Source organism: Embiotoca jacksoni, unplaced genomic scaffold (genome assembly GCF_022577435.1).
Source record: "Embiotoca jacksoni isolate LCO1_2020_lvr unplaced genomic scaffold, fEmbJac1.0.p SCAF_13, whole genome shotgun sequence".
Classification (NCBI taxonomy): domain Eukaryota; kingdom Metazoa; phylum Chordata; class Actinopteri; family Embiotocidae; genus Embiotoca; species Embiotoca jacksoni.
This window is the reverse complement of record NW_027185263.1, coordinates 10,219,464-10,239,293: the sequence shown is the minus strand read 5'-3', so window position 1 is coordinate 10,239,293 and position 19,830 is coordinate 10,219,464. Positions and strand designations below refer to the sequence as shown.

The window sequence follows — 19,830 nt, the reverse complement described above, 5'->3', positions numbered from 1 at the left end:
GTCTTAAAAACAGCTCTTATCATTTGGCTCATGTCAGACTTAACTTTGCTGCAATGCTCTTTTACCGCAACTCCCAGTCAGGGCTCACAATGGCAGGGTTGACGCTGTTGATCTCCTCTCAAAGCTAAGCTCCGACTGCTCCAACATAAGTTGAGGAAACAGTTAGAACTAAAAGTGTGGACTGCATATTTTAAATGACATGTAATCTGTTTATACTCCTTTTTCTACTACAACTTCCAGAGAACGTGGTTAAAAAATACATTTGTTTTATTCAGTAGAAAAAGTTAATCCGTAAAATACCACAGATTTGAAGCGGAGGTTTTCAAACTGTGAGAGACGTGAGGCAAAGATACTGCATGAGGTGAAAGAACAAAGACATTTCCACAGGGAAACAGTTCTACGGGCAACGAGAAGTTAGGTATTGTAGCTTAGGCCTTTGAGAGGGCCTACTCACAGCTTCAGCCAAAAACCGTGGTTGTGACACACAAATGGCACATTGATCCTCAACAATAACAGCCTCAGAGTCTTAACTCAGTCAAATCTTAACACACAAACAGAATACACATATATTCAGGCTATCTTTGACATCCAAACCAAATAAATGTCCATAAATCCTCTTTGAAATCACAAAAAAAGACGTTCCTCAAAGCTCCAGCACTTGCCTGAGAATCCTCAGTGTCAAATCAATCCAGTGACACTTGTCTGTACAGTCATGGGTAGGTTGAAAACAGAAACTGCTGTTGACTTCACAAACCTTTACCTTTTAGCAAACGTTAACAAATGTAGGCTAAAAAAAAAAAAATCAGGGCTCAATTTGTGGCCTGCAGCAGAATTCACTGAACTCAAAGCATACTTCCTGTTGATATCACCCCAGCATTATGGGAGCTGTTGTTGAAAACTTTAAGCATGGTATCCCCCAAACAGAAGGGAATAGTGGTGACAAAATCTTCTTATGCAGCCCTTTTTGTGTTACACAAAACAAAAACATCATGACCACCTGCCTAAAGTGCTGTTGGTCCTCCATGCGCCATCAAAATAGCTCCAACCTGCTGACTCTAAAAGTGCAATGCTCAATTTGGTAGCAAGATGTTAGCGCCAAGAAGGATCCAATTCTTATAATAAAAAGAGTCATTTTGCAGGATTTGTAACATGCAGAAAAATGTATTCACTGTTTTGCAGCAGACCATTTTCCAATCATTGAATGAATGCCTTATCGGCCGCTGCACATCACGTGATGAAGTTGTACTTTTGCAGTTCGGCCACTGTGGTAAAATTGCTGCACAGGTACACTGAGAGGGGGAATTAGGAAAACTGGGTGAAACAGGTTACAATGGTGCAACTAATAGTAAACACTGCAATAAACGCATTAAGCTCCAAATAGATTTTTTTATTAGCTAAAATTAAATCATTCTTTGCGTAATAATAGTTGCTCAACATACAATAATTAAAGTGACTACAAAACATTTTTGTGCTGAAAATGTGCCTTTGGTCACTCAAATGCAGGATAACTCCATAGGGATAGCCTTCATTGTCCTCAAGCATAAGTCTTAAGAATCCAACATTACAATGAGACTATGAGAACTGACGGTCACCTACAATCTAATATACCCCAGACCTTGACATTTGCTGAAATAATCAACATCATTGCCTTCATCAGTAAGTGGCCATAATTCTTTGGCTCATCTGTGTGTGGTATCAAGAACTTTACCAGTGACACACTTGTGCAACACTGCAATGATTCTTAATTTTGTAACATGCTTCGACTGGAATTGAGCACATGTTCAAAGACACAGGTTAAATGTACCAATAAACTGTATGTTTTGTGCACATACATTCGCAGGTGCTACCTATGTGTTGCATTTTTCCTTTTCAAACTCATTTTCAGCCCTTGACAGTGACACTGACACCCTTTTCTAAGAATAGCCCTGATTTGATCTTCTACCTGTAAAAAAAAAAGAAAAAAAAAGAGAAACATTTCACTTTTTGATTAGTCCCTGGTTCTGTATACAGTAATTGGCTCCACTAAATATACACTTACAGAAAAATAAAGGCACCCCTTTACCAGACACTCAATGCTTCAGTCACCCACATACTGATGAACCGATGCTTTGAGGTGAACTCAGCCTTTATCCGCCCACTGATCAGCATGAATCTTATCTGGCTTGTTATATTTTCCTACTGATAGCCTCATTATAAGGGTAAGAGAGGCAGGACGGAGACATGTGCTTGACTCTGATCTACACATCTTCTGTTCCCCTATTAAGAGTGCAATGGATTTCCTATACTCTCACAGTAAGATAGAAAAGGATGACAGTCAGGACAGGGTAGCCTTTAAAGTGAGCAGGGAATCGACGGTGAAGGAGACAGAGATGTTACAGTCAAGCACATGCAGCTGGTTGTTGATCAGGAAAAAGGTGGTTTAAATATGATTACGAATTCAGGACTGAAAAGAGGGACTGGGATTGACATGAGAAATATACCAAATCTATCATACAACATGCAAACTTATAACAAGAAATATAGCTGCGAGCGGCAGTTAACGGGTTTAAGTCTTTCTGCGCTCAACAGAAGAAAGCACCTCATATAGCTCAAATTAAAGCTTCAGGAACAGAGCTGGTCGAACGTAAACATATATCAAGATTTTACACATTTTTTGACTGAACATAATTCGTCACCATCTGCCCAACTGTAATCACTAGTGTAGTGCCCGTTTGGCAGTATAATAGCCTGCCTTGTGGTATTGTGGTATAACTTTCATCTTTATGTAATTTTATAATTTAATGGAGGTGGAGATGGAGAGTGGTGTATATCAGGCCGAAAGGGGACAATGGCAGGTAGAATAAATTGATGAACCTGTGTACTTTGCCTCTGGCCGTCAACTTTACGAACTTGTCATAGCTCTTCTGTGGATTTAGGCAGTACATATTTTTTTCCATCCATCCATTATCTACACCTACTTTATCCTGAACAGGGTCACGGTGTGTGTGTGTGTGTGTGTGTGTGTTGGAGCCAATCCCAGCTCACTTTGGGCGAAGGCAGGGCACACCCTGGACAGTTCGCCAGTCCATCACAGGGCCAACACAGAGACAGAAACAAAGACCATTTTTCGCTCTCAGTCACACTTAAGGGCAATTTGTAGAATCACCAATTAACCTGAGGTGCATGTTTTTGGACACTGGGAAGAAGCCAGAGTACCCGGATAGAACCCACGCAGATACAGGGAGAACATGCAAACTCCGCACAGAAAGGCCCAAGCCCGGATTTGAATTCGGGACCTTTTCGCTGTGAGGTGACAATACTAACCACTGCACCACTGTGCCCCTCAAAATAATATTCAAATATTTTTTTCTATTTATGTAATTCCAGACTGACTCCATGATGTGGAGATCAGGGCTCTGTGGGAACCATCTGTCACAGGATTCATTGTTCATCTTTTTGCTGAAGATAGTTCTTTCTGGTTCTGGCTGAAATTTCACATGGTTGATTTGAATGAATTTAGAACCAACCTACCCCTCTCTTATCTAATCATTTAAAATGCCCATGTAAAACTACTTATATTTCAAAATTTGGCTCAGATCGTGATTTTTTTTGTGAAATACACTAATAAACACTTCATTAAATCCATCAAAAATTAAAAAGACTGCATTCTGCCACATATTCTTTAATATAATTTAATTTCCTCATATGCCCCCCTGGCTGATACCAATCCTCTCATCTGATAACATCTCTTCTCAGGAAGTGACTATAATCACTGTCTGTAATCATTAGCCAAAAATAGTGACTAAACAGAAGGAGATTATAATCTTGTTTGACTAAATTTTATGTTTTTCGGAGACATATTTAGTGAAGTACACAGAAAGAAATCAGATTATCTCCCCTCAAATAAACACTGGTCCTCCTGTCTGCCTCTCCATTATCTCTACCTGTCCTCGCTGCCATCTTGCAGACATCCTGAATAATGGAAACGATCTTGATCTTTGTAATTTACTGCCACCTTTTCACTACCTAGCAATGGTCAAACAATTACATACTTGTTTATTATTCTCCTGACCTTGGACTGTCCTTTTCAGTGCTTATGAGCTTCAATAATTTACTAGCTAATCTAAATCTATAATGACCCTACAGTAAGGAGAGCGGGAGAATAAATCGTGATTCCAGGCCAACCATCTTTTCCACTGAGCCATATTTTCCACTGTTTGGGTAGTTACAAGTCAGCTAATAATGCTTTATTGTAAATTTGTGTACTAAAACCCTCTAAAAATCCCATTAAAGTTGACTTGAAAGCTGAAATTAAAATAAAAAATACAATGTGACTCTTGAAAACTTGCCTTCCACAAATTACCATATGACTGTTCAGGAAATAGGAGAGCACAAAAGCAAGAGAATGTGAGCAAGTAACTAAAACGTCAGTCAGTTACTTTTTAAATAAAAAAGTAAATTCTCCTGACTGACGGTATTTTGTAAGGTTGAGTTGGAGGCACAGCAGGGAAAGCAGCAGCAGCAGTAGCAGCAGCAGTAGCAGCAGCAGTAGCAGCAGCAGCCACAACTCACCTCGAACTTTGCCTTTTGAAGCCATCACTGGAGTCCCCAAGTACACAAGAGGGGTTGGATGAAAAGCAAGAAAGGCAGAAGTCAGAAAAGAGAGAGGAAAAGAAGAAAGACAGAAGACAGAGCAACTGATTAGATAACTGTAGGAAGAACAGTGTGTCTGTATCAGTCGCATAATATGCAGAAACAGCATAGTCTTTATCTTGAATGTCAGTCACAAGGGCTCAACCCCCTCATTCCAGCTTGAATGAGAATGTCCTGATTTAGCTCATCAGCAGATTGAGACCTTACAGTGAGGCACCTTGTAATTAGTCGTGTCACATCATCTGGATCATGCAAGGAAGCTAGTTGCTTTCTAATGAGCTTGCAGGACCCATAAGGATACAAGCATACTGTACATATTATGTTGTTGATTAGTGTTGCTGTGCTTCATTTGATTTCTGGGGGAAATTACAGAAAATTTTACATCTGATTATCTTGTTTTTATTTGATGCCGATCTGGCTTCTGTTTCATGAAGGCATAAAGGATGTAATGAGTTGTATGTGTGTGTGTGCATGCATGAATGCACACACTGCTGCACCATCATATTACGTTGTGATTAGCAGCACTGTAATCGGTGAATAGAAGCACAGGCAGGACTGTTGTCTAGCAGAAAATATGCCATGATATGGGAGTATTCAACAAGCAGTTTGGTGGAAATCAGACAAGCCAGAGAAAGCCACGTATAAAAACAAAAGGAGCCACAACACAGAGGACCTAACCAACACAAGAGCATCACCTCCGTGACATCCTGCCCGTAAAAACACAGAGGAGAGCCAAATAAACAACACAGATCATCTATTAGTGTACATGTGTGTGTCTGTGTATTTGCATGTGTATCCCGAGGGAATGACTCATATGCTTCACACACACTGCTTTGCCAAATTGATGGATCTATTGGAATGCCTCCAGTGAGCCTGAAAACATGTACAGCTCTAAGAGACAGTGCCTGAAAAAGAATGAGCGAGGGAGAACAAAGAGAATCTCACTGCAGGTGCCGAGTCTGCAGGTAATAAAAATTACTGTGGTTTCTTTTCGATTAGAGATTTATAAACCGCTCTCCCTGTAAACAATAGAATTTTCACGTAGGGTTTTAAATTCACTGTCAGCGAGGGAGAAAAAAGCAATCCTGAAAGCAGGCTCGAAGATACAAACCAGCTGCGAGACAGTACTGACCACTTTTTGGATTCTCCCAAAGATTTGATTTTGTTTATATTTGAGTGCTATTAAATACAATCTTTTAGGGACAGACAAAAATGATTATGTCTTGTTATTTCAAAACTTTCTAAGGTGCAAGATAGAGTGAAAGAGAACATCATATAATTTCATATGATTGATAGTGAATCTTTCAGCATCACAGTATTATCAGTGGCATAAAACATGAGACAAATAAAAGTGGAACAAAAAGCTAACATAATCCTATCGAAGAAAAGTTATTGTAAGCACAACAAATCATATTGTTCCTCTCTTACGGATGGACACAAATACACACACACACACAGACATCCAGTGAAAATTTCACACCTTGCTGCATGTGTCACTGGTCAAGAGGGAGAGAGCCCAACAGAGAAACAGGGCAGTGACTGTCACATCTCTACCGACGCTGCCTTCTCAATGAGACTGATGGCTTTGTGAAATATTCCCTTAGCAAAGTCTGACCTCGCTCTATCCCAGCCTTTCATCCCTGCTGTCAAGGTATGAGTTCCCTGTCACAACCGTGGCTCTGTGATCTCTCAGAGTCTAAAACCCGTGAAAAAAGAAATACATGTCCTGGAGACAAAAGATGGAAAAAAAAACCAACAAAAAAAACCATATAGGTTTTTACACCTCTTCGCTCATAACAACAGCTGAATAAATATACGGCTGAGGAAGAGCAAGACAAGCACCGGAGAAAAGAAAAGAAAATGGTGGGAGTCTTATTCACTAGTCTCGTTGCACTTTCATCTCAGAGTATTACAGTTACCAGGCAACCAACACAACACTTCTGTAAGTCAAGCTGAAACTCCATAAAACACTTTTCATTCTACTCGCTCATTCCCCCCACTTTACCGTGCAGTGAGCAGAGTATTCCCAGTTGATTACACAATGGCCAACTCTGGCACGCTCTCACTCCTTAGTACTGACTGGACAGGATACAGTAAAGATAATAAGAAAGTAACACCTCAAGGGGATAAAATTACGCTCTTTGTGTATGCTGTATAACCATGCATTTTAAACCAACATTCTCTTAGGTTTCTCCTTTTCCATTGTCTCATGTCCAGAAGCCAACATTTTTTTCACAGAATTACAAGATTTCCTTATTTATTTATTCCAATAACTATATTTGGTGGATCAAACTGGGGCTACAACAGCAGTGAAAATTAGACTAATTTGGAAGTTTTATGCCCCACCGGTGTCACTTCAGCTTGAAATTAATTTCATGGTAGTTAATAATAGTGTCTAGTAAATGTGTGATCTGTCCTTCAGAATGAAAATAGTCTGCCTTACAGAAACTATAAATTTAAAAGGTTCAGTTAGATTTAGGAAGATCGATTAGCAAAAATCTAATCATGATTATGTCATAATTATGTTTTCATTGGTGTATATATACACCTGAAAATCAGAATAGTTGTGTTTTTGTTATAGGAAGGAGCTCTTGTCTACATAGGGAGCAGATGATTTTCCAAAGATCGCACCATGTTGCACCGCCGTGCTTCTACAGTAGCCCAGAAGGAACCAACCAAACACTGGCTGTAAGGAGGGACTTTAACATTTTTTGCGAGCTTCGCTGCCACCGTACATTCTCTTTTCACATGCTTGGAAGGGGAGGTTGGGGGGGAGGGGTGTTCAATTGGTTGCAATCCGCAACCTCACTGCTAGATGCCACTAAATCCGGCGCACTGCTCCTTTAAGTACAGTGTCGCGCATCTTGAATACATGTTTCACACCTGGTGAGGATTAATTGTGGTATGAACACAAAGATGCACCACTTTTTCCAAGTATTACCTAAAACAGGCCTGAAGCTATTGGTCTAAGTACTGTGTAAACACCCACACAGTGACAAGTGAGTGACTTCACTGGTGACACAGAAAAGCACAGAGTTGCAAGCAGGTTGTTCTCCGTCTCTGTAACCATCAGCAGGGAGCCGTCATAAATAAACTGTGTGATAGTTCATACAGGCACCACATACTGTGACACACACACACGCACATGCGCACACACACACGCACATGCGCACACACACGCACACGCGCACACACACACACACACACACACACACACATATGTACCAGTGATCACAGTATTCCCTTAGGGTATAAGTCTCAAGGGAGGACATGTGTTCTATTGCAACATCCTTCCTGTTTTCCTCATCTTTTCCTCCTCCAATTCTTCTTCCTTCAACTTATGCTCATTCAGGAGTTTGTCTCACCTCCCTATTTTATATTCACTCTACCTCCTTATTAACCCTTTCCTGTCCTGTATCTTACACTCCCCCTTCTGCATTTCTTACCCCCTCAGGCTACCTTTTTCACAGTGGCAGATATATTCAGAGTTTGACGTGCAGTGAAAAGCCTATGGAGATCGATGTGTGCAGCGTGGCTCTCTGAGCTGTCACATGGCATGATGGAGAGTTTAGCTTATCTTTCGCACAGCAGCAGCTGTTTTGTCGTATGTCTGGTGTACTCCAGGCCCTTGGAATCTAACCAATATTCCACCGGTGAGCAGATTGCTGCAAAACCTTAACACACTCTTTGTCACCTTATGACTTATGATGGAACCATTAATCGACTCATACCCATGCAAGCATTAAAAACATTGAGAAAAATATCCACTGTAACACATATTTATAGCCGTCCTTTATAACCCTGTGATTTATTTTACCGGGAATCATCAGAATGAAAAAAGCTCAGAATAAAAACAAGTAAATGTATTTAAATCTTATTTGATTTAGCACAGCATTAGCTAAGGGCTGCAATTAATCTCATGGTAATAAAGGTAATAAAGGAGATGGTAAAGTGTTAATATATGGAATTAAGCTTACTTAACTCAGTTTATTGCCACCATACTGCCTGCTTTATTAGATCTGTCTACCACACCCTTGTTTTTTCACATTTCGGGGCGACACACATCTGTTTGTTTTGTTTTTTAATCTAGCATTTGATTTCCTCTCCTTAACACAATTACACCTGCATACCATGTCTGCGGTTAAATCATCTGCTCCTAAACTGAACGCCCATAACACACACACACAGACAAACACGTGGACACATGCACAGAGGCACACATGTCGATGACACGTTCATGACACTTGTTTAATTTTTTTACTAAAGATGGTCTACAGCAGTGTTTATGGTTTGAGAGGGAACACCTCCCAGATTTTGGGAATGGCACCAGGCAATCTGGCACCAAGAGTTTCTTTTTAGCTGCCTATGTTGTGTTCAACAGTACAGTGATCAACTCTTGTATGTACAGTTGAGGTTGATAATCAGTCATTCAAAAAAAAAATCAATTTGGTAACATATTAATGTAAGTACAAGCCAGCAATAAAAAAATAGATAAAAAAAACTGACCCTGATGCAGGTTAAGGAAAAAACAAGACAATGCAATACGTCTGCTGTGTTATAGTGACCATGTGGCCATGGTCTGGGACAATATGCAAACATAATGACGCAAAGGATCCAAAACTTATTGCTGATGGTCAGTGGCCTCCAGCTAAACACACAGGTGTTATTTGTGACAGTAATTGCAGCAAAATGTGAGTGCAGTTGAAGGAAGTGAGACAAGACGCTGAGTGAAGCAGCACAATGTTGGCCTCCCTTAATAAACTTGTGCTTTTATCTAATCAGACCATCTGTTAGTTTTTGTGATTATATAGCTTTAGTAGCTGATTTACATTAATTAATAGACAAATAGTCACCTACCTAAATGGTTCAAAAAACAAAAACAAAGCAGACAAAAAAGCTAAATTAAAAAAACAACAATAACCCACTGATACCAAGACAAATGGGCAGAAAGTACATGAAGAGAGAAAATAAAATATTCATTTTCTGCCACATTTGCTCTGTGCCCCTTGGTAATCAAGAAATACCTCTAAATATAACACATTCAGTAGATATTCATCTTACTTTCCTTTCATTTGCTCTATATCCTTTCAGGTCAAACCTTTTACACATCGTGCGATACAGTATCGCTGGAAACTGCTTTTAAAGTAATATATATTTTACAACGTATCTTATATTTCTTTGAACAAACATTGTTTATTCAAAAAACTATCCTGATGTTTCTTATGGATGAACACAACACATTTGAGATTCTCTGATACTTCAGTGTTTTTGAAGTGAAGGTGATGGAAAATGAACAGTCAATATTTATAAAAAATAAATAAATAAATGGAAAATGCCTTAACTTAAATTTTTGGAACGTTTCAATTTGAAACAAGTTTGTGAGATAAAAGCTGCTCTTATATCAGTTCTTCATAACTGAAGCAATACTGATTTAAACAAAGTTTAGCAGAGAAATAAAATACACAAAGCCATCTGCTTTCACCTTAATTCTTATGTCAGTCTTGGCTATAGTTCCCAAATTGAGAGCAATAAAATGATCAAAGAAATGCCTTGTATTAAGTGCATGTACTGTGATCCCAATCTGCAGTTAGTATATTAGGAGGAGGGCTCAGTGACAGTGGCCTGGTGGTTTTAATGTCAGGACATTTTGGTTTGCAGCTCCTCTGTCACTTGACTTCACAGTTGTTCTAGAAGAAAGGTCAGAGCACGCAGCTACACAAAAACAACACACTACTCACAACAACTGCACATATTCTTGGGCTTTCACAGGCACACACACAGTACAAAACAAAACATATAATTTAAAAAAAATGCACTGACCTACCTTACAGGTTTTATTCACAGACTGCACACCCACATGGCCATATATCATGTCCTCCCTCAAGACCTCATCAGAAACAACTGACAACTGCAGGGTGCACTGCACAGAAACCTGTACTTGTCTTTTCCCCCGTTTGGACTAGTTTGATATATCATGTTAATTAACTGGGACAGTGCTAGACAAATAGTGAGCTTGGAACTCTCAGGTTTTATCCGGAAGGATCACAGTTCTGAGATATTAAACATCAAAGATTTGACATCCCAGATTGCAAAAAATACGCTTTAAAAAAAATATTTAACCAGCCGCTTGCTTTTAAACCTGTGACCTTTGAAGCACAGCTAAAATCACACGGTGTATTTTGTGCACCACGTCAGTCATACCTGACGCCTGTCAGTCATAACTAATCATTATTTCTGTGACTTTGACATTACTTACTAAATGATCACAGACATGTAAATGGTTTCAAAAGAAAAAAAAACCTTGTATGCATAGTAGAGGACTATAAGTACAGATGTACATATATAGTGTTAAGTATTTATTGTAACAAAGGACATCTGCCTCACTCGCATTTGGAATGTTGATCGTTTACCATGCAATTATTCTTGTGACTAAAATTAACAGTATTATCTATTGTGATTGTGCTCTATGCATTTCTGTTTGCCAGAAAGGTAAATGTTCAAACATGTCCAAGCTTATGTTAAATGCTGGTCTGCAGGATAGCCATTTAGAGCTGTGTGTTACAGCTACCCCTGTTGACTGGAAGGTACTGTATATCTGCAGTAGCAGTGATCTTTACTAGATAGCCTCTGCTACCTAATAAAAACACAAAGCCACGAGTTTGTCTCATGTTACAAGAACAAGCCTGACACACAACCATATGCTCTCTATACAAACTAAATAAAAAGGGGAATCAACATGAGTTATGACCCTTGGGACTATTTAGTATTCTGCATGTTTTCATCCAGAGATAATATTTATTTATTTTGCTTTTCGATTTGACTCTTGATGAATTCTCAATGAGTATGTTCTTGTCAAAAATCTGAAAAGAACACATCTCATTAATCCTTCTAAAACACCCTCTGGACAGTAACTATCACAGATATCTTGAAACCACTCTTACCATGTTACTGTGGGTAATATAGTATGCAACATTTTTTATTAATCATATTACAGTGAATAGTGTTAAACAGAGGCAAAGTAAAAATGATTAGAGCAAAGGAGACAAGATTAAAAAGTGTAGGTTTGACTAAGGTCATCTCATAAAAACTGCCCTTTGACTGCAGTGGGTATGCACATGCGTGCGCACGCGCACACGCGCAAGCACACACGCGCGCACGCACGCACAAACAAACGGTCCATAAACTTTTGCCATTTAAAGCCTTAAAGAAATTCCCTCTGGACTCAAGAAGCACATTTCAATTTTCACAAAACACCCGAGGGTTATCGAAATCATGAATCTTACCAACAAGAGAAGTCAAACACATATTGCTATAGGATGATGGACACACCCGAATGCATACACATGTGCTCGCATACACACACAACGCACAGTCAAACAGGTACTGCCATTGGATGATGGACAGTCCAGGTACAGCCTATAACTCAGCCGGTGCTCTTTGTTTCCTCTGCTTCTTCAAATTAATAGTTTAGAAGGTGAGGTTATATTGTGATCGATGCCTTGGGGGTAACAAATGACTTCCTCCAGACAAAGCTTTGAAGTGGATGTGTAGGCCTGGTCGCCAACCTGTAATCTTCAGCCATTTGTCAGAGGGTGAAGGGACAAGAGATTTCCAAGGAAAACTTCCAGATAATACAAGCTTCATTTTTTACTCCAGGCAGAGATCAAATCCCCAGGATAAGGAGTTGTGTGAAAGTAGCCTAATGCCTTATTCAGCATCAGGTGCTCTCTTTAACTCAAACATTTGGATTGTCCTATATTTCGAAAGGGATTTTCTATTTTGTAGCTTTATCCTTACTATTAGAGATCGTGTTGAGGAGGGGAGCTTTTATCCTCAGTGGAGAGGAACACATAGCGTCTGGAAAATGCCTCCTCCCCTTGAAAGTGAGACTTTGATCAAAAATGTGTCATAGCATTTTGCTCCAGCTGAATTATTCAAAGGTCAGTGAACAAAGGCATGTTTGTGCTGTGTTGCCTTACAAAGGGTAGAATGATGGTAAATTGGCAAAGTGTTCGCTGTGTCTCTGTAGGGAGCTGACCGGTGAGCCTCACCCTCAAGGGACCATTTGGCATCAAACAGTGCAAGCTCCCTGTGATTGTTACTGCTTCAGTCATAGCCGGGCTCTTACCTCATATTTTCAAACCATCACCTTTATATCCGATTCTATTTAGGGCATTGTGTTTCTGAGGCTTTCCAGCAGGTTGGGAAGAGAAAAGACTTTCAAAAAGAGAAACTGAAAGCTTTGGTCCTGTGGGGCTAAACACCCTAATGAATGTTGCATGTATGTGTGTGTGTGTGTGTGTGTGTGTGTGTGTGTGTGTGTGTGTGTGTGTGTGTGCATGTCTGTATTTGTGTGTGTTACAGTTTTTTCTGAATACTGAAACACTACCAGTGATCTTGAAGCACGATCTCTGAAACCATGAAAACTTATAGACAATACATTTCCCAAGTGGGCTAAACTGAATGCACATCCTCTGTTTTACACTCAATTGGTAATCTTATAACACATTTTAAGCAAGACTGTAAAAATGGGGGTTGAACAACGCTGAAGGCATGTATTGGACAGAGAGGAAGAGGGGTGATAACTACAGTAGAGGAGTTCAAGGAGGAAGAGGATTACCCGGACGAGGAGGTGAAAAGTAAGATGAGAAATTGGGGAGGAGGAAGATGACGTAAAGTAGGACGGGGAGGAAAGGGAGAGGACGGGGAGTCAGGAGCACAAGAAATTGGAGCAAATCTGGTTGACCATGCTGTCAGCCATGGAATAAAGATGAGGGAGGCTGGGCAACGGGTTCAAACAAATCTGAGCCACTATACTGTGGATGGTATCATCTGGATGATTTCAAAAATGAGAACCAGTAAGTAACTGCAAGTGCTGTTGTATTACTGGTATAACAATACGAACTGTACTTTGAAAATGAGGATTTTTCATTAAAACTATTAAGATGTTTTTACAGAACTGCAAAACTACTATCTGGTATCTGAAAATATATACCGAGCAAGAGACCCACAGGGTAAATATGGCCAGTGCAAATAACTACATCAGATTCAGAGAACTGCAGGACCACATAATGGCAGGTAAAAATGATTGCAAAATGCCAACAGAGTGAGTCTCCCCGCTGTCTCGTGTACTGAAATGCAACAGAACCAGGATGGAGCTGCTGAAACAGAATCCTAAGGAACTTAGACGGTGCAAAACAACTGAGAACTGAATATGTGCAGGAAAGTTGTACTATCCTATTGCACAGGATCAGGAAATGTATGGTGCTGCATCATATTGACTGATCTCTGTCTCAACTTTGCGACATTGTTTTGTCTTTTTTCTTTCATAGAGTTGTGGAGCTAGAAGCAGATGCAGTGCATCATGAGCTAATATATGTTGACGAGGCAGGTTTCAACCTTTCAAAAACAAGAGGTTACAGCAGAAATATCATCAGACACCGAACCATCATCAGCGTTCCGGGACAACATGACAGCAACATAACCATGGGTGCAGCAACTATTGGTCAAATTGGCGTCCTTCATGTAATCAAAGGCCCATATAGGACTGCAAACATTTTCACATTTCTAGGAACCTGCCACAACAGACTAATTCCTTTTCACCACGCTGCTTCAGTCTGCAATTGGTTCACAGGTCAGCCACTTTTCATCGCACTGTCCACAAACCCTTCGTGTACTCTGTGTGCTTATTTAATTGAAGATTTGAGTAGACTTTATTGACACAAAAACACACGTTTTTAAAAGTGTTTAAAGAGTTTTACAATAATCTTTTTTTGCCAGAGATGTATGATGTTTTGCTGGTTTTGTTTATGTTTATGTGGTTAGTCAGTAGACTTTTGCAAAAATAGCCTATAGTTTCAGAGAAAGTGCCAAGCATTGAGATGTTTACATGCAGGAGTGAATGTTTGTTTGTGTGTGTGTGTGTCTGTGTGTATGGAGTGTAGCAGTGCAAGGGGTCTTTTGTAATGATGGCAATAAGCAATCTCTAGGGCATCAGGACTGCAGCCTGTCTTACTGGGCAGCAGCTCACTGGAGACAGCAGCTATAACGGATAAAGGGAGGAAGAAAGGACCCTGCGATACGAGTGGATTCAGGTCCATGACTAGAGCTTTTTCTCTTTTGTCTTGCATTGTCCTCCCTTTTATCCCTACTTCCACAGCTTCTCTACCTCAATGGTTTTAAGTGGGTTTTTTTACTTCCGAAAAACAATCAACAATTCACCATGTGCTGATGTCTCGCTGGGCGGGCCGTTGGGGAAGATGAGAACAAGCAGAAGAGTGGAGGAGGGAAGGAAAGGAGGAAGGCAGAGATAGAAGAAAATGGCTAGCCTTGAGTGTTTGTGTGTGGCTTGTGTACGCTCAACAGCATTCATAGCTCTCATTATTCATTTGGTGTTTATTTAGAAAGAAAAAAAACTGAAGTAAATGTGTGTACGTGATGTGAATTCACATTAATTAAAGACATAAAAAACATCGACAAAATATACCAACACACACCAGAGAGATGAGGAAGTGCAGTGGATATTCTAATGAAGCTAATGTAGTTAGAGGTTTCCCATGGGACTTAAACTCCAAACCATGGAGTATTTGAAGTAGCAACGCACAGTCACATGAGTTTCAAGCCTTATTTTTGCACAAGTATGTACTGTATATTACCTCTCGAATAGATATATTCTTAGCTTGTGAAAATTTCACACATTTCCATAAAAGCACAGTGTTATGTTAACTGCTTCTCCCACGTGACATAATTTATATCATTGCGTATGCTTTCTGCTCTTCTGTTCTGCTTCTACCTGGTCCATGTTTTGTGTTTTCAACCACCCTGACTATTCTTATATTAAACTGTACTAAATTAGTTTGAATGTATTAGACAAAAAAGAGTTAGGATTAGTTATTCAAAATGTCTCTTTCTATTCTGTCCATAATATCCTAAGACTCATTCAAGCATTGGATATACTACTTTCTGTATGCAGATCATTCTGACTAGTAGCATTTCATTTATTAAAAGCATTTTTTTTTTTTTATTTTTTTTATTCGAGATGATTAAAAATGTATTTTTGATTAAGCTCAGTAAGAAATAAAAAATGATATCGAGGTACTGACACACCTTGCTTTGCCCATTACCTTTCACCCAAGACTGAGAGACATGAATAATTCCATTTCATGGCTAAGCTTATATTTACAGAAGAACAAAAGAAAAATTGTGTTCAATTACCAAAGACAAATTTTAACTCATCTGGGTCATTTTGAACAAATTGAGCTGGAACTAATTCCTTCCGAGTGTTGCAATTGAACTAAATAAATAAATAAAATGGGAACTTGTTTGCTTTTTTTTCCCGTCAAATTAAAGTTGACCTCAACATGCTCCTATTATAGCTATCCACAGGCACGAGCCCATGGGAGCTGTAAGGACAGGGGGGAGGGGAATAGAGGGAGGTGGACACAGCTGTACTTAACTGTGATGCAGCCTCTGGAGAAAATGGCACAGAGCCCAGCTTATTATTATAAAATAATAAAAACTATAAAAATAAAATCCATATTTCTGTCACTGTTACACGCCCTCCGACCACCTCTCTCTCCCTATCCTCTCTCCCTGTCTTTCTCGCCCATTTTGAAGGTGTAAATTGGACACAGATAATTGAACATTACTATCCTGGGAGGTGGCTGGCGCCATCTGTTAAATGTCCGCCCCCAACATCACAGAGCACCATACAATGCTCCCAAACATCCCAGTGGTCCATGTTGCACATTTGTGTGGGCATGCACATGTCGCTGTGTGGTTCACAAATGTGTTCTGGCCATGTTTTGTAGTAGCATGTATTAGAACAATATTACAAGAAATGACTTTATTTATTACTTAATAAAGTATCAGAAAGGCGGAAAATGTCCTGCACACAAACTGTTGCTACCGTATAAAGGATAACTTCTGTATTTCAGTTTTATGCATGTATACTGCTACTTAATTAAACTCAGTTATAAAGACAATATTTCAATGTCTTAAGTTTTACTATAAATAAAAAATGTTGTACATACAGCAATAAAACTTCATCAAAATGATACTGTATGAGATCAAACATTGCCTGCTGCATCTAAATTCAGCATCAAATGATTAAATAATACAAGTCTTCTTACTACTAACCTACAGGATGAGAGAAGAAAAATACAACGCTAAGATTGTGGGCCATGGCTGAAGAATTTATTGTTACACAAAGCTTTCTTTGTAGTTGCACTTTTAGCTGTCACTAGTCGTGCACTAATTGTGTTCCACTTCTTGTCTTATGGCTATTGTTCATCCCTGATAGAAGGTTTACATAAATACGGAGCATTCACTGCATTCCATGAGATTCCCAACAAAAACCCAATTATTGGTTGTGGCTGGATTATGATAGGTTATCCACACAAATAATGAGGGAGAATGCCTATGTGAATTTCTGAAAAGCCTTAACGGTCCTCTCACTATCTCCCTTTTGCTCTTTTCTCCAACACACATGGCTGATTAGCAGTTGGCATTTTGTCTTGGCCATGTGCTAAATGAGAGCAGCAACATTACCATCTCAAAGATGCTCTCTTTGCCTAGTTAATGGTCAGGACACAATGGCTGCTCAAACACTTGACGGATCATTAAAAGATTATGCCATTTGGCTTCATGCCTTTCTGGTCACTTCATGCATGTGTGTAATGCTTGTGAATGCCGTGTGTATGTGTCTGAATGTGTGTGTGTGTGTGTGTGTGTGTGTGTGTGTGTGTGTGTGTGTGTGTGTGTGTGTGTGTGTGTGTGTGTGTGTGTGTGTGTGTGTGTGTGATAAACAGGGAGACGGAGACTTTCCGTATCCTGTGTGGACTCCTACAGACCTCTCACTGGGAGCAATAATGTCAAGGAGCTGCAATGTCATATCCATCAGAGCTGACTTTCTGTCAGAGCCAGACAAAGGTGTTGACACCTCAACACCACACAGTGAGAGAGGAGACCATTCAAATGTCAGTTAACTGACACAGAGCCATGCTCTCATAGATGGGTGGTAACCAGTGATTGTCAGTTGGTAACTCAGGAAAAAGGCCACTGAATATATAAAGCTCAAGAGAGGCAATCCGCAGAGATTTAATGAATAAATATGTTTTCATCCTCTGAGGCAAGTATTCAGTTGGTACAATCACACCTGTCAACTCTGGCAAATCAGCACTTATGGAAATGAGGAGGCTATCGCTAAAGCACCACGGTCATCGAGAGACACTTCCAGATTGCTCAGTCAGGTGTTAGACTGTCAAACCTCACCACTGTTTTCGGCGTCTAATAAAAAGTTTGGCGATATTGTCGAGATAATTTAACTATCAAGCTTCACACCTTACCTGCAAAATTTCACAGTACTCCCACGAATCCTCTTTGCACTATTCAAAAAGAACAATACTGGATCTCATCACCATGGATGTAGCAGGGAACTGTATACAATCTGCACTTATTTAGATGTTTACAATTGGAAAATTTAAACCGTATCTACCGATTAGTTGGTTTAAATGGGACAAAAGCACAACCTCTTGCTAAAATGTGCTGTGTGCGATCAAGGCAGTCCACTCTGTCACCATTTATTCACCTGACAACAACAAAATTAGCAGGTGAATGTATAAATGTACAGGTATATTCTGATTCTGGTCATTTTAATGATCAATAATAAGAAGAGACTCAAATAAATAAAATCATCCTTTGTTGAAAGTTTTTTTCTAAACTGTCCTCATGGGCTATTAATAGATTGATTGATCAAAGAGAGAGAGAGAGACAGAGAGAGAGAGAGAGAGAGAGAGAGAGACAGAGAGAATGGAAAAAAGTTTGTTTTTGTTTGTTTTTCCAACAGTACGAGTTTACTACGTGGGATAATCTTTGTATCTTTCAATTACCTAAAGACAAATAAACTGCGCTGGTCTGGCTGAACCAGCAGAAAAAAAACACAGACCACAGACAGGATGACCTCTGAAAGTTCCTTCTCTATGAAAAATAAAAATAAACTTTGTTCAGTAGAACTCTTTGTTCACTGAGAACTGAAAAAAACCCTGCTGATGTCTGAACACCCATGATGAACAATTATTGATGGAGAAGAAGAAAAACAATTCTGTACAATAAGACAACCATTTAAATCACTAAACATATTTTCATAGGAACAGTGCACTGTCCTTTATTGATATTCTGTAAAGGAGTTTTTTGTCACGACTGTCCATCGTCAGCCTGGTGTAGCAAGACATCCTCTTCAGCACATAGACATCAGGTTATCTTGAAGTCACAAGAACTTACGACGCAGGACACCACTGGTCTACAGATAAACTTCCATAAAACTCACCAGGCCGAATAAACAAACAAACTTTCAAGCTCAGATTTGACCCTCTCTCATGGTGTGAACCAGCTGACCTCTGACCCTTCCGTCAGCCGCACAAGGTGAAACTATCCAGACAACTAATGTCTGCTGCCCTATGGTTCAACATTGTTACCACTCCACAATGACAAACTCAGTATTCAAGCTGAAACTATAATGCACATATAATGTTTTATTCTTTGCTTGTTTCTCATGCAAATGAACAACACTTGTACATATACTTACAGTATATAGTTAATCTGCACACTCTGTGCCTGTCTTTAATTACTCATAATAGCGAACAATATAAACTTGTATTACGTATTTGTGTAACTGATATCAACAAGTGTTTAACTTTAGTCATGGTGGACGAATAACGAACTTTTATTCTTAGCCATATCAAAAATAATGGATCATAAAATAGTTCAAAACTGTAGACCTCAGACTGAAACGGGCTTTTTCTCTTCTTCTGATTAACCTTAATATTTATCATTAGTCGCTCTCCATTTAAGTTAATCTCACACTTTCTGATCGTCTTAGAGTTACCACGCTATATATTCTTATGAACCCGAAGTAAACTTTAAGCCAAGTGAAGAACGGATACTTTTAATTGAGACTACTTGAGGCACGATGCCAAACTCCAGGCCCCCGACATCTGCACGGAGGTCCGCAAGAAAGAGGCTTGTCTGGACGACTTGGACCACCCTCCACTAGGCAGAATCTATCTGAGTACTTTGATCCATTGGGTTGATGTCTGATAGCTCATTTATCCAATTCTAATATAATAATCATAATCTCTCATTTAAGTCAGGAACTACATCCGTTATTAATAACCTAACTATTATTCGTTCCCTCCATCA

The 19,830-nt window shown here is 39.5% G+C and overlaps 1 protein-coding gene across 3 annotated transcripts in view; it reads right to left on the bottom strand.

Moving 5' to 3' along the window:
- cadm2a (cell adhesion molecule 2a) overlaps positions 1-19,830 on the bottom strand; it is a 202,913-nt gene that overhangs the window by 63,174 nt on the left and 119,909 nt on the right. For 2 of the 3 annotated variants that reach the window (XM_069146365.1, XM_069146367.1), the window contains one exon: positions 4,552-4,578. The exons of the other annotated variant lie outside the window; for it this stretch is intronic. In XM_069146365.1, coding sequence (XP_069002466.1) covers positions 4,552-4,578 — 27 coding nt within the window. Of the gene's footprint in view, positions 1-4,551; positions 4,579-19,830 lie in introns of those variants that run through there. 3 annotated transcript variants of the gene reach the window in all.